The 13,044-nt window shown below is 46.1% G+C and overlaps 1 protein-coding gene across 3 annotated transcripts in view; it reads left to right on the top strand.

The window, feature by feature from the left end:
* LOC128305326 (oxysterol-binding protein-related protein 8) overlaps positions 1–12,405 on the top strand; it is a 36,650-nt gene extending 24,245 nt beyond the window's left edge. For 2 of the 3 annotated variants that reach the window (XM_053042732.1, XM_053042724.1), the window contains 6 exons: positions 2,824–2,879; positions 7,610–7,750; positions 7,916–8,372; positions 9,375–9,520; positions 9,594–10,942; positions 11,010–12,405. In XM_053042732.1, the coding sequence (XP_052898692.1) occupies positions 2,824–2,879; positions 7,610–7,750; positions 7,916–8,372; positions 9,375–9,520; positions 9,594–10,942; positions 11,010–11,322 (2,462 nt within the window). In that variant the 3' untranslated portion in view covers positions 11,323–12,405. Of the gene's footprint in view, positions 1–2,823; positions 2,880–7,609; positions 7,751–7,915; positions 8,373–8,751; positions 9,259–9,374; positions 9,521–9,593; positions 10,943–11,009 lie in introns of all 3 variants that reach the window. The other variant, XM_053042717.1, reaches the window with a different exon arrangement.
* Positions 12,406–13,044: the final 639 nt, after the last annotated feature.

The following is a 13,044-nucleotide window of genomic DNA, read 5'->3' as shown; positions in this document are numbered from 1 at the left end:
AGCTTAAGCTTTCTAACTTATCCCGGATGATCTGCCCCATAGACAGATAGTCTGACAGATTAATTCTAAATACTGAATTGCAACACATTTCGAGGCCAACCTCGTATGATCACCGAGCCTTTGAGTCGTGTAGGCTCCTTTGAATGACATTGATTTGTCATTATTCTTAAATATTCCCGAGCAGTTTGGGATTAAAAAATATGCAACAAAAAATTGTTCCATTTTTTCGAAAATGCTGATCTTCAACTAAAGTTATGCCGAGTGGAAGAATATTTTGGTGGTTTGGATATACAAATATCATAATTTGTATTGTAAGAATGACCAATTGTAGCGCTACTGTGATCCGTTGTAACGCTGGAAGCGATCGAATATCGATTGATCTAAAAGTGATAAAGTACAAACACACATTTCCACAAAACGTTTGTTTTCCCATTGCACAGCCCACAAGCAGACAGGTGCTCCGATCACTAGCATTGCGAGTTCGGGAAAAAAGCCTACCTTCCCAACGGTGAAACCTTTGACCAGCCACAAAACCCTACTTCAGCTGCTAATACACCATTTACTCCACTTTACTGGGCGCTGATAATGTGCGATGCAATATTCATGACTATTTTATTTCACCATCTTCGGCGCCCTTAGCGAAAGGCGCAACGTGCGAAAGAGCGGGTGAATCGTGAAAGCGCCCAAGCGTGGATTGAGGGTCATATGGTAATTAGTAGTCGATTAGTAGGCAAGTCAAGCGGCGCCCCGGACCGGTGTCTCGCATATACCCGGGCCGCCACTGGAGTGCAGTCGAAATTGTGGTTTCGAAACCGGCGACAAAACAGTGCTTCCGACCGGGCGCACGGGGTTGCGGTCAGGGTCAGGGGCTGCGTGTTGTCATGCGGTGTGTGCCGACACACCAACACACCCCGTGTATCGGAGCGCATCGATATCACACCGCAATCGGGTTTGCTACCGACCGTGGCACCCGCAGTCGGCCCCGGTGCAGTGGCGCGCGCTAGTGATGGTGAGTACAGTCGAGACACGACAGTTTCCGTGTCCATCGCAGCCCGGAGAGCGCGCCGTTGGGACCGTCGCTTGGTCAGCGTCGTGTGTTGGCCCTTAGTCCGCTTGCAACCGTTTGACGGGCGGGCCGCGACTCCGACGCAACGCAGCAGAGTGTGTTATTGTGAAGCACCCGAATTTGTTGGGTTTGCCGTGATCTTCCAATTGTACGGGACGATATTTTGATAGCACACATTTCGCGCCCCCCGTTTCGTCAGTGATGTTGACGCGTGTTTGTGATCTTGTGATCGTGCCAAGCCAGAACGCCATGTGTGCGGCTCGTATCGTGTCGAGGCCGCTTTGTGGGACAGGGTGTAAATAAAAATCTTGCGTCATTTCGCCGTTGCGCTCTGCGGCAACTGAAGGAAATTTAAAACAGTGATCGTGAAGAATTTTAACAACTCACTCCGCCCCAGTGAGTGTGAGGTTGAAAGTGTATAAGCGACGGGAACGGATCGTGTGAGGGATTTGGCCTGTCCATCTGGCAAATCTGGTGCGGGGGCACTGTTTGTTTATCAGCTTTCGGATTATTCTGACGAATGAAAGGAGGGATTTCCTGCTTTGTTCGTGGATGCATCTTGCAGTGCGCAGTTATAGTTTTCCGTGCTGCAGAAATAGTAACGAAGAGAAAGGAATTATTCCATCGGATGCGAGTGTTGATATAAGGTGGGAACGTCCCGTGTGCCATTTCGATTGCTCATCGCTGTAAATAATCAAACCAGCCATTTGTTACTGTGCGCAAAACCCGGCTCCAGTTCCGTCCAACGCCCGATGATAGTTTGGTTGTTTATGCCGTTGCCAAACACGAACGTCAACAGTTAGTAACGATCGTCGGACGAGCCTGCCGCCGGACAGCGGAATGAATGGTACGGTGTTTGGGACGGATCCCTGATAAAGGCCACCCCCCGCAGTAGCGTTCGCCCACATATGAGCGTTTTGACGGAAACTTAAGCGTGATAAGTGCACAGTTTTAGATGTAGATTGGGTGTAGTTTTTTTTCTCCTTCTTGTTTGCTGTACGAACTGTTTGGCTATGTTTTGTATGCTGCCTGCTTGCGTGGGTTTGATTGCGTGTGTGTGTATGTGTATGTGTGATTAAACATTTTGTCATCGTACGTCGCATTTATCTGCGCTAACGCCATCATCGTCTACGCGCCAATCGGCGCACCATGTGTGTATTGTAGAGGGGTAGTCGTTTAATTAGTAGTAGTGCGTAGAGATCAGCAGTACCGCCAACAGTGTACCGCTGCTTAGTCCATCGTTTGCTACGGACGTAGCTTGTGATTGCTTGCTAAAACCGGACCAGATCACTGTCCGCGTCGTTACAACAGTATCGTAGACAAACCGGGCGTAACAGAGTCGAGAGATCAGCATGTCGTGTCGGTTTTGTGTTGTTTTTTTTTTGTGCATTTTGTGTAGCATGAGGTTTGAAGCAATCGTCTCGTATGCGTATGATTTTTAGACGCCAGTCCTTGGTTTGTTGTGTGATCGTGCCTTCCTAGCAGTAGATGGATCCAAAAGTGGAACCAAACTAAAAAAGAAAAGAAGCACAAGTTAAAGAAACAAAATAAACAGATCGCGGGGAGCGGCACCAGTAGTAGTCCTCCCTAGTATGGCGCAAAACAGCTTCCTTTGAAGACGCGCAGCAAACGGCAAAGCAGTAACAACAACAGCACACCCCGGCGCTTTGCTCGCGTCATAACAACAACCACATCAACAAAACATCCACCAACACACAACTAGAGGCAGACTGTATCAATTATGAAATTCTTTCTAGGAATCACGGGATGGAACGACAACAGCCCCAAGATCGAGTCAGGCTTCCCAGACAAGGTGAGTGTTTGCGCCGGTGAATGAGTGTATAATCGATTCCATTGTTGAAAGGAACGTTTTTGGGAGTGGAGTAACAATTCCACCCATTAATTCTAGGTCGTATCGAGACCAGTGACCAATGGAGCATTCAATAGCGTTATCCAAAATCAATCAATATCTTTCCCCGGTGGTGGTAAATTGGGCCGAGCTTCCGTTTTAGACGAATGAATGAATACCACATGCTGATGAAAATATGAACCAATTCCCAGCAGTATGTAGCATCTCTGGCTTTTAATTGAATTTTAAATCCTGTTCTCGCTGCTATTCTCTCGCTTTCTATGAATGCATTTTAATTGCATTGAAATGGATAAATAATGAATGGATGGAGCAGGATTTGCCGGTACACGTAATCGATTCCATCCATCCTTCACAGTTGTGCGATTATTTCGATCTTTAGAAATAAATATGCAGCATGATTTTTTTAGAGTAGATCCATTCGTATGAGCCTTTGGTGAATAGCCATTAGCCATAGCAAAAAGACTTCTAGCAAATAATCATTCGAATCATGAGCCGATTCTGAAAAGATTTATACAGATCTTAGATGTGATCCTTGAGGACTATCACGGACTATCGAAATGTTTATTCCAAGACGAATTCTGCTGAATTGTTCTTTTTTAGTATTTATTTCCTTTTTTATTGGCACCTCAAGAGGTCTGGGCCATGCCATTTCTGGCATTCTTTCACTTTATTTAACCGCACCCTAATAATTAATCCTCCGTGCGGATGGGAATCCGTGGTCCGGATGGGATTTTAAATCCGGGAAGCGTCCGGTCCTGTTGTGTGAAAACCGTCGCCGCTACCAATACACCACCGGGCCATCCTATTTTCGTTTAAGAAAATCATAATTATAATTTTAAAGTTTGAGTTTAATTGTTTTAAGCTATCGTCTTTTCTAATTCACTAAAGATTCAATACGTTTTGTCATTGAATTGAAAAGAGATTCAGATTCATTCATTAGTCTGAATCAGATGCACCAAATTTAGTGAAATTATTTTTTTTATTATTGGTTAAATTTTTCCACACACATTAAATTATTTATTATTAATTAGTTAATTTCACGTTATTTTAGTTATCATTTCTTTTAAGTTAACTATTTTTTTAATTATTTCAACTATGGTTGAATTGATTATTTTTATTTTATTTATTTTTTTTTTTTAGTTTCAAACAAATGTTTGTAGATGAAACTACATAAAAAAAAGAAATATTAAAAAACAGCATTTTAAACTACCTTTTTTGTAGTTACTTTCAATTTGTTTTCTCATTTGTTTGAGATGATAGTGTCAAGATGCTACACAAAAGTGTGTCACACGAACAGTAATGTTTCGTTTATTTCCCTGCAGATAAACTCATGATTTCCTCCACTGTTTTCTGATGATGAAGGAATTAAAAAAAAGGAAAGAAAAGAGAAACACAAAACAAACAGTGTCGCATAATGAAAAAACAAAACCGTACCGGGCGGTACACGATTTGCTAATGAAGCGGTAGCAATTAACATTTCCTTGCGGAGCTTGCAGCAATTTGATTCGCGTGTGCTGATATGAGAAAAAGAAAAACACGAACGCGCCAGGCCTTCTGTCTTGCGCTTTCGCTAAGATCCCTGCCACCCAAAGCTGGACGAGCAGAGCCTTTTGCAAAACGGAACGGGCGTTATAGTTAATCTTGTGTTATAGCCCGTGGTGTGCCGTTCGTCCTTCGCCTGACATCCGAGGTTTCCGTGTTTGGGTCGCTTTTATTTCCTGCGGATGTGGTCCTTGCTTTTTATTTTTTTGCACAGTCCCTTTCCACCGAACCACGAATGAATCATCATCCGTCTGCATTATGTTTTGTTTTTTTGCCTTTCGTTTCGCTCTAGGTAAATGATATCATTTTTGCGCAAAAATGAAAGCTCCAATAAACGGAGCGAAACTCTTTGGTAGTAATCGTTGTCGTTGCACGTAATTTATGTAGTATCGGCACGCACATCGGCCCTAGACGAACGACGGTACGGCACACGGTACGGCCCGTCTGATGGGTAAGTGCCGGTTACCGGGTGTGGGTTTGCTAAAATGATTTGATTGCTGACTGCCTATGGCCGGCAGTGGTGTTGTTGCCTCCTTTTTGCTTGACTCACGGCAGGCCTGTCGGCTGGTAGGGTGGTGGTTTGGTCGTGGTACGGTTGAATGTGCCTTTTATTATTGTTTTCAAACCAACCGAAAGGTGTATTTCTTGCCCCATATGATTTAAAGTTATCAGAAATGGTCATCAAACATTGTGTCTGGTGTAGGTGTATTTCTTGCCCCATATGATTTAAAGTTATCAGAAATGGTCATCAAACATTGTGTCTGGTGTAGTAAGCATGAAAAACGGGTTTCTCTGTGGTACCCAAGGTGCTTTAATGGATGATCAGACGATGTCGTCTACCAGCTGGGGCTGCGTTCCTTTCGGATGGGATGTAGTGGATCGTGAAATACACAAAGGAGTAATGAAATTAAAGTATAAACATCATTTACTGAGTATTCCCCTGCTGCTACTCGTAACCCACAGGGAATCGCGTCTGATAGACACGCTGTCCTGATAAGCGTCTACTCTCTGCCGTCTTATAAGGCGTATCAGACCACCCGCGGAGAGTCTTCTGCCGTGGCTGGGTGGGAAAATCGATACCTGCCTACACCGTTGTGTGTTGTGAACAAAATCGTACGGATACACCTTGACGATTGTCACCCGGGCAGGAAATCGGCGGCATGGTATGGTGTAATTGGAAGTAATGGAGGTCCCGTTTCTGTTGTGTTACATCAGACCGGTACCACCGGGCCACCTTTGGAGCGGTGCTAGGGTGTGGACGAAGAGCAGTGTGTGCACTCCGAGACCTTCATTAGTCAAAGTCGGGGGCGTACTTCGGTTGGCGCGTAAAGGCAGAATGGAGGGTGCACACTGTTTGAATAACCTTACGCCGGCAGGATGAACTCAACCGTGCTTGCCGGTCTTGTGCGTTAGTTCCACGCAACACCTTACATGCACACGGCGTAGGCTTTGCGGAAGGTGTGAAATAGGTCCTTTGCGTTTCCTTGGCCGGGTAAACGCAACTCTTTTTTTAGCATCGTCGTAATGTAAGATGAAGCCATGGTAAAGTTTAGCAAGGTTGCATCAATACGCCCACGGTACGCCCTCTGCCTATAATCTGTCCGTACTGTTTGTTTACATGGCCTTAATAAACGTTTGTAAATAAAGAATGGTCTGGTAGTGATTACCGTGGGTAGTAATAAAGCCATTAAGCGTGGGTAGTAATGTCGGCTGGTAGGGTGGTGGTTTGGTCGTGGTACGGTTGAATGTGCCTTTTATTATTGTTTTCAAACCAACCGAAAGGTGTATTTCTTGCCCCATATGATTTAAAGTTATCAGAAATGGTCATCAAACATTGTGTCTGGTGTAGGTGTATTTCTTGCCCCATATGATTTAAAGTTATCAGAAATGGTCATCAAACATTGTGTCTGGTGTAGTAAGCATGAAAAACGGGTTTCTCTGTGGTACCCAAGGTGCTTTAATGGATGATCAGACGATGTCGTCTACCAGCTGGGGCTGCGTTCCTTTCGGATGGGATGTAGTGGATCGTGAAATACACAAAGGAGTAATGAAATTAAAGTATAAACATCATTTACTGAGTATTCCCCTGCTGCTACTCGTAACCCACAGGGAATCGCGTCTGATAGACACGCTGTCCTGATAAGCGTCTACTCTCTGCCGTCTTATAAGGCGTATCAGACCACCCGCGGAGAGTCTTCTGCCGTGGCTGGGTGGGAAAATCGATACCTGCCTACACCGTTGTGTGTTGTGAACAAAATCGTACGGATACACCTTGACGATTGTCACCCGGGCAGGAAATCGGCGGCATGGTATGGTGTAATTGGAAGTAATGGAGGTCCCGTTTCTGTTGTGTTACATCAGACCGGTACCACCGGGCCACCTTTGGAGCGGTGCTAGGGTGTGGACGAAGAGCAGTGTGTGCACTCCGAGACCTTCATTAGTCAAAGTCGGGGGCGTACTTCGGTTGGCGCGTAAAGGCAGAATGGAGGGTGCACACTGTTTGAATAACCTTACGCCGGCAGGATGAACTCAACCGTGCTTGCCGGTCTTGTGCGTTAGTTCCACGCAACACCTTACATGCACACGGCGTAGGCTTTGCGGAAGGTGTGAAATAGGTCCTTTGCGTTTCCTTGGCCGGGTAAACGCAACTCTTTTTTTAGCATCGTCGTAATGTAAGATGAAGCCATGGTAAAGTTTAGCAAGGTTGCATCAATACGCCCACGGTACGCCCTCTGCCTATAATCTGTCCGTACTGTTTGTTTACATGGCCTTAATAAACGTTTGTAAATAAAGAATGGTCTGGTAGTGATTACCGTGGGTAGTAATAAAGCCATTCGATCTCTAAAGTTAGAAGTTGGGGAACTTGTTTGATCAAAACATGCATATGAATGCCTTTGGTAACACAAACACCCCAAAAAAAAAAAACAATGTAAACAATGCAGATCAAGATCACGATTGTTGAAGGATCAATAGCAGTATAAAGGTTTATTGCTTCGATTTGTAGTGGAGAATTATTCCAACATGCCGATTGTACACATCAATAGTAGGAGTGGGAAGCAAACGGGACAATTAATAATAAAAAAAACATCGAGGTCCATTATGTTTTCCTTTTTTGTTTCCTAACATTCCAGAACGATTCTGCCAAACTCAATCGGAAGGAGTCGTACAAAGCACAACGAAAGAATTACAGAAGAGAGAAGAAGCGGGTAGCATCGGAGTTACTGAATTCTCTGCAAGACCCGGCCGTTATCGTACTGGCGGATTGGTTGAAGGTAAGAAAACTAGCATTAAATCTCACATTGCTGAACTCTTTTGAACTCTTGGGGGGCGCCACCAATCCAGCTAGGTCGAACCCCGGTTCAAGGACGTTCGATTGCGCCAGATGGCGGGAATATTTGAATATTTAATTCACCTCTGCTCTCTCTGTTCCGTTGCAGATTCGGGGGACGCTGAAGTCATGGACAAAGCTGTGGTGTGTGCTTAAGCCAGGCCTCCTGTTCATCTACAAAAGCCCGAAAACGAAGAGCAGCCATTGGGTCGGTACGGTGCTGCTCACCTCCTGCCAGGTGATCGAGAGACCGAGCAAAAAGGATGGATTCTGCTTCAAGCTATTCCACCCGCTGGATCAGACAATCTGGGCGCCGCGCGGTCCGGACAAGGAAACGATGGGTGCGGTGGTGCAACCGCTGCCGACATCCTACCTAATCTTTCGCGCCCCCAGCCAGGCGGCGGGCAAATGTTGGATGGATGCTCTGGAGCTATCGCTGCGCTGTTCGGCGCTGCTGGTGCGTTCCGTGCCGAACATTGACACGAATCTGAGCGAGGGGGCAACCAGCACCACGCACGAAACGCAGTGGTCCGAGGCGGATTATGAAAAACACTTCGATGAGCACGGTAAGGATGGCGACGGGAACGTGAACAACGTGAAATAAGTCCTTCTTTTTAATATGTGTACCCTTGACTAATGGATGGTTCTTTTCTTTTTGCTGTATCCCTCTAAAATTCATGCATTTATTTGTCCCCTTGTGTGCGTTGTACATTTGTTTTCCTTGTATTGGTTGCGCCTCACGTGTGTATATTGATTCCCGCATATCGTGTGTATTACTGCTGCCGTTATGTCGCTCCAATATTGCTCTGTTGGCCTGTATCCCCCACGGAATTTAATATCCTTCCTACCCTACCAAACTTGCCCCGTGGTTCGTTGTGACGTTCTCGAACCATTTTTCGTTCACTCGCCCTCGGTCTATCCACCTCACGTGTTTGTGTCCTTCAGCTCCACGTCTGAAAGAGCATTTGAGTTATCTGCTCAAGTACCTTCCACCATCCCCGCCGGAGAAGAACAACCTACGTGTAGAACCGATAGAAAAATCCCTGCCCCGTAGCGCTTGCCCTTCGCCGACACCGATCTTTCAGCAGCTGTATCTGGCGGTAGCGCACTGGGAGCGGTATCTGCGAGATTCACCGGAATTTTTCCGCTGCCGGTCGGTTGACATCGGTGGTCCGCTGCGTCGGCGCATGCCATCATCGTCCGGTACGGTTTCACCGGCCGGTGCGGATGGAGACGAGGAAGAGGACGAGGAAGTGTTTAAGGCTAGCAGTCAGGAGGCCGGCGGCAGGCGCCGTAATTCGTATCAGGTTGGAAGCAACCTGGTGCCGGCAGCGTCCGACGCGGGCAAACTAATGGCCGTTAATGGGTCGGAGAAGCTACGACGTCGCAGTTCGCCGGCCGATTTCTCCAAAGGTCATCATGGCATCACAATACGCATCTCTGACGATCAATGTGGGAATTTTGAAGTTTTAGTTATCACAAACCACGTTTCCATTAAAGCAGGAAGTCCCTAGCATGGTCTGGTAATCTTAATGGAATGCTTTTGTCTTGTTTTTCGATCTTTTTAGATTTGGACATCGACAGCCAGCTGGACCAAGGCACGATGGTATCCGCAGGTGAATCGGACTCTGAGTCAGACTTGGGCGAGGGCATGGATGTAGAAGAATTTCCGGAAACGCCTTATGTTCACTCACCAGAGGAAGAGTTTGGGGCGGTAAGTTCGGAAACTTTTCTGGAACATATCTGCTCAAATTGTTGCTCATCCAAATTGGTCCGTCTTTTTTTAGGCTGGCGAACAAGTGGAAGAATTGCCCGAGGAGCATAAAAGTTTGATCTGGTTCCTGGTAAAACAGGTGCGCCCTGGCATGGATCTCAGCAAGGTGGTGTTACCGACGTTCATACTAGAACCTCGCTCGTTTTTGGACAAGCTGGCCGACTCGTACTACCATGCCGACATCCTTTCGAAGGCAGTGCTGGAAGACGATCCATTCACTCGCATGAAAACTGTCGTCCAATGGTACTTGTCCGGGTTCTACAAGAAACCGAAGGGACTGAAAAAACCGTACAATCCCATCCTGGGCGAAACGTTCCGGTGTTACTGGCAGCACGAGAACGGCAGCAGAACATTCTACATTGCCGAACAGGTGTCCCACCATCCGCCGGTATCCGTGTTCTACGTCACAAATCGCCAGGATGGATTCTGCATCAGCTGTAGCATACTGGCAAAGTCCAAATTCTATGGCAATAGCACCTCGGCCATCCTGGAGGGTGTCGCCACGCTGACACTGTTACCTCGCGGGGAATGTTACACACTAACGGTGCCGTACGCGCACTGTAAGGGAATCTTAATGGGAACGCTGTCGATGGAGTTAGGTGGCAAAGTTTCGATCGAGTGTGAAAACACGGGTTACAAAACCGAGCTTGAGTTTAAGCTAAAACCGTTCCTGGGTGGTAACGAGTACACGAATCTGGTGGTGGGCAAGCTAAAGCTCGGCAAGGAAACGATGGCTACCATCAACGGACACTGGGACAGCGAGATACGGATAAAAGACTCGCGCACTAACGAGGAAACGGTTTTGTTTAATCCTACGCCGGACATACGTGGTCACCGGCTGAAACGTTTCACCGTACCGATGGAATCGCAGGGTATGAGCGAATCGGAACGACTCTGGCAGCACGTATCGGCGGCCATCCATCGGGACGATCAGGTAGGGGCAACGGAGGAAAAGACGGCCCTCGAGGAGGCGCAACGAATCTCGGCCAAAGAACGGAAAGCGACTTGCACCGAATGGGTGCCGCTGCTGTTTCAGCAGGACTTTGTTACCGGCCAGTGGCACTACAAGTTTGCCGATCTGCGCCCTTGGGATCCACGGAACGATCTGCGACAGTATGAGAGTAACTATCGGATTCAAACGAAAACTCGACACCAGGCACCGATGGTGCGTACGGCATCGGTCGTAAGCACTGATCCGCTGAACATACTGCAGGTGGATTCCCGTGGTTCATTGCGTAAAAATCGCTCCGGAGCAATTAAGTCTAGGAAAATCTCTTCCAACACATCGACACCGGATCTGAACGATCCGAACTCGGACTCTAGTCATTCAAACGACCATGACACGGTACTTTCTAGCACAAGGTTGGTAGTGGGACCATCGGGCAAGCGTCGAGCATTCTTAATTCATGCGCTCTGTTTTCCATTGCAGAATCATGCAAACGCTGGATGACATCAACAAAAAGCTGGAGGAGCATTCGAAGAAGCTTGTTAAACTGCAGTTGGATATGGACAAAATACATTGGGCACCGCCACGCAGACCGCAGCTGAGCGCGGACGGTCCGATGGCTATATTTACGTTGATTAACGTTAGGACGGTGGTGTTCGTTGTTATTGGATTATTGATACAGTTGTTAATTTCATGGTTTCTCATAAGACGTACGCTTGCCGCGGTGATTACACCCGGGGGCAGAGGGACCGATGGAGGAGGTGACGGCCCGAGTCCAGCAATCAATGAAAATTAAGCATTACATCGCAATCGTATGGGAGCTCCATATTAGATTGCGCTATTTGATACTCTTTTATATATATATTCATCGGTCAGCCGATCGACGCATATTGACGCTGTAGCTAAAATTCTGAGGAATGCTTTCTATGCATGGGTATCAATTTTCCTAACAAAGTACCAGGCGCCTCCATTACCCGCGAAATATTGCCTACACATTTATATCCTTGTTACAGGTTTAGATATTGATCACATCCCTCACCGTAAGCTTGAAACAAATGAAAAAAGAAAACTTTTGTAAAACCTCTACAAAAACAAAAAGAAAATGCAGGAAAAGCTCGACGATGTGAGCTTTCGCCAGTGGGATTGATTAGCTGTTCCCCTCCAAAGGTTTCCCTCTTTTACCATCAAATGATGCACCGCCAACAGGGATAACATTCCATTAAGCTTTGTTTGCCGCCGGCGGTTAGCGAAGACACAGCGGCCGTGCGACAGAGCCCTCTGGTGACTTTTCTCCGTTTCAATCGACCCAGCTTGTATCGGACTGAACCCAGCCACATATAGGAGTTTTGCCAACCGAATATTAGGCGAGCACGGTTTTGGGGTTGAATGCAAAAGTGGAATGAGCTTATATATCTATGATATGCAAAAACAAACTAAACAGCAATTAAATAACGAATGGTTTCTAGAACGTTTTAATCTTGAAACACAGTATACTTTACACAGCCTACTAGTAATCGTCTGTTTTAGCGTGTTTTCTTCAAACTGTTGATGTAGTGATCCGTTGATATCCTTAGATCAATAATCCTTCGTTTGCTTTTGGCCTCGATCGTACCTCGTATATGATTGGTTTGCTTTTTCGCTCTGCGCAAGCCATGCTTTTGCGTTCGTGGAGCGATGTGCAGTATACTTATGTTAAACATTTGCCTGTAGGGTTAACGGTGTTACAATTGCAATAATGTACGAAATGGTATTAGTAAGTAATGGTGTCTCGACAGCAAATAGTTGTCAGGTTGGGCAGACAGGTATAGTACCATCGCTGGCATAATCATATTGTTATTATACTGGATTAAACTTTCACGAGTGGCAATCTCTGAACGAATGAGGAAGTTTAGACTGAATATGTTATTGAAATATTGGTGCAGGAAAGAAATATACGCTATGGTTGGAAATGCATTCAACTTAAGTAATTTAGTGATCCATTTAATTTTAATATATTTCCTAAATAGTAAATAATCGATATGAAACACACAGTCACATCTTCGGTTGATCGTTCAGATGTAATGATGCTCTTCTTCTTTATTGGCTCAACAACTTTAAAAGGTCCTGTCCTGTCTGTCATTTCTGGCTTTCCTTGACTTTATTTACCCATAACCGAATAATCAGTGCTGCGTACGGGGCGTTTAGTCCGGCTGGAATTTTGGGACGCGTCCTGTCGTCTGCATGCTGGCGCCGCTACCGGTTTCAATTACAACAATTTCCACCACCGGATCGACCCTGTAATGGTTAACAAGGGTTTATTATTCTTTTACGCAAAAGAGCAGTAACACGCGAGCGCACAGTATAAAATCACATCTCTGTGGGTCACCTCGAGAAACTGGACCACATACATATTAGCAAGGTTGCAATAATTAGTGCGTGACTGGGCGTCTCCATTCTGGTTGATGGCCAATGAAAAGCCCAAAAAAAAGCTCGAAGGTAACCTGACAGATCGGCTGGCTCACACATAAATTACAATGCA

Source organism: Anopheles moucheti, chromosome 2 (genome assembly GCF_943734755.1).
Source record: "Anopheles moucheti chromosome 2, idAnoMoucSN_F20_07, whole genome shotgun sequence".
In the NCBI taxonomy this organism is placed as follows: Eukaryota; Metazoa; Arthropoda; class Insecta; order Diptera; family Culicidae; genus Anopheles; species Anopheles moucheti.
Note: the sequence above shows the minus strand (reverse complement) of the source record. Positions and strands in the feature narration are given on the sequence as shown.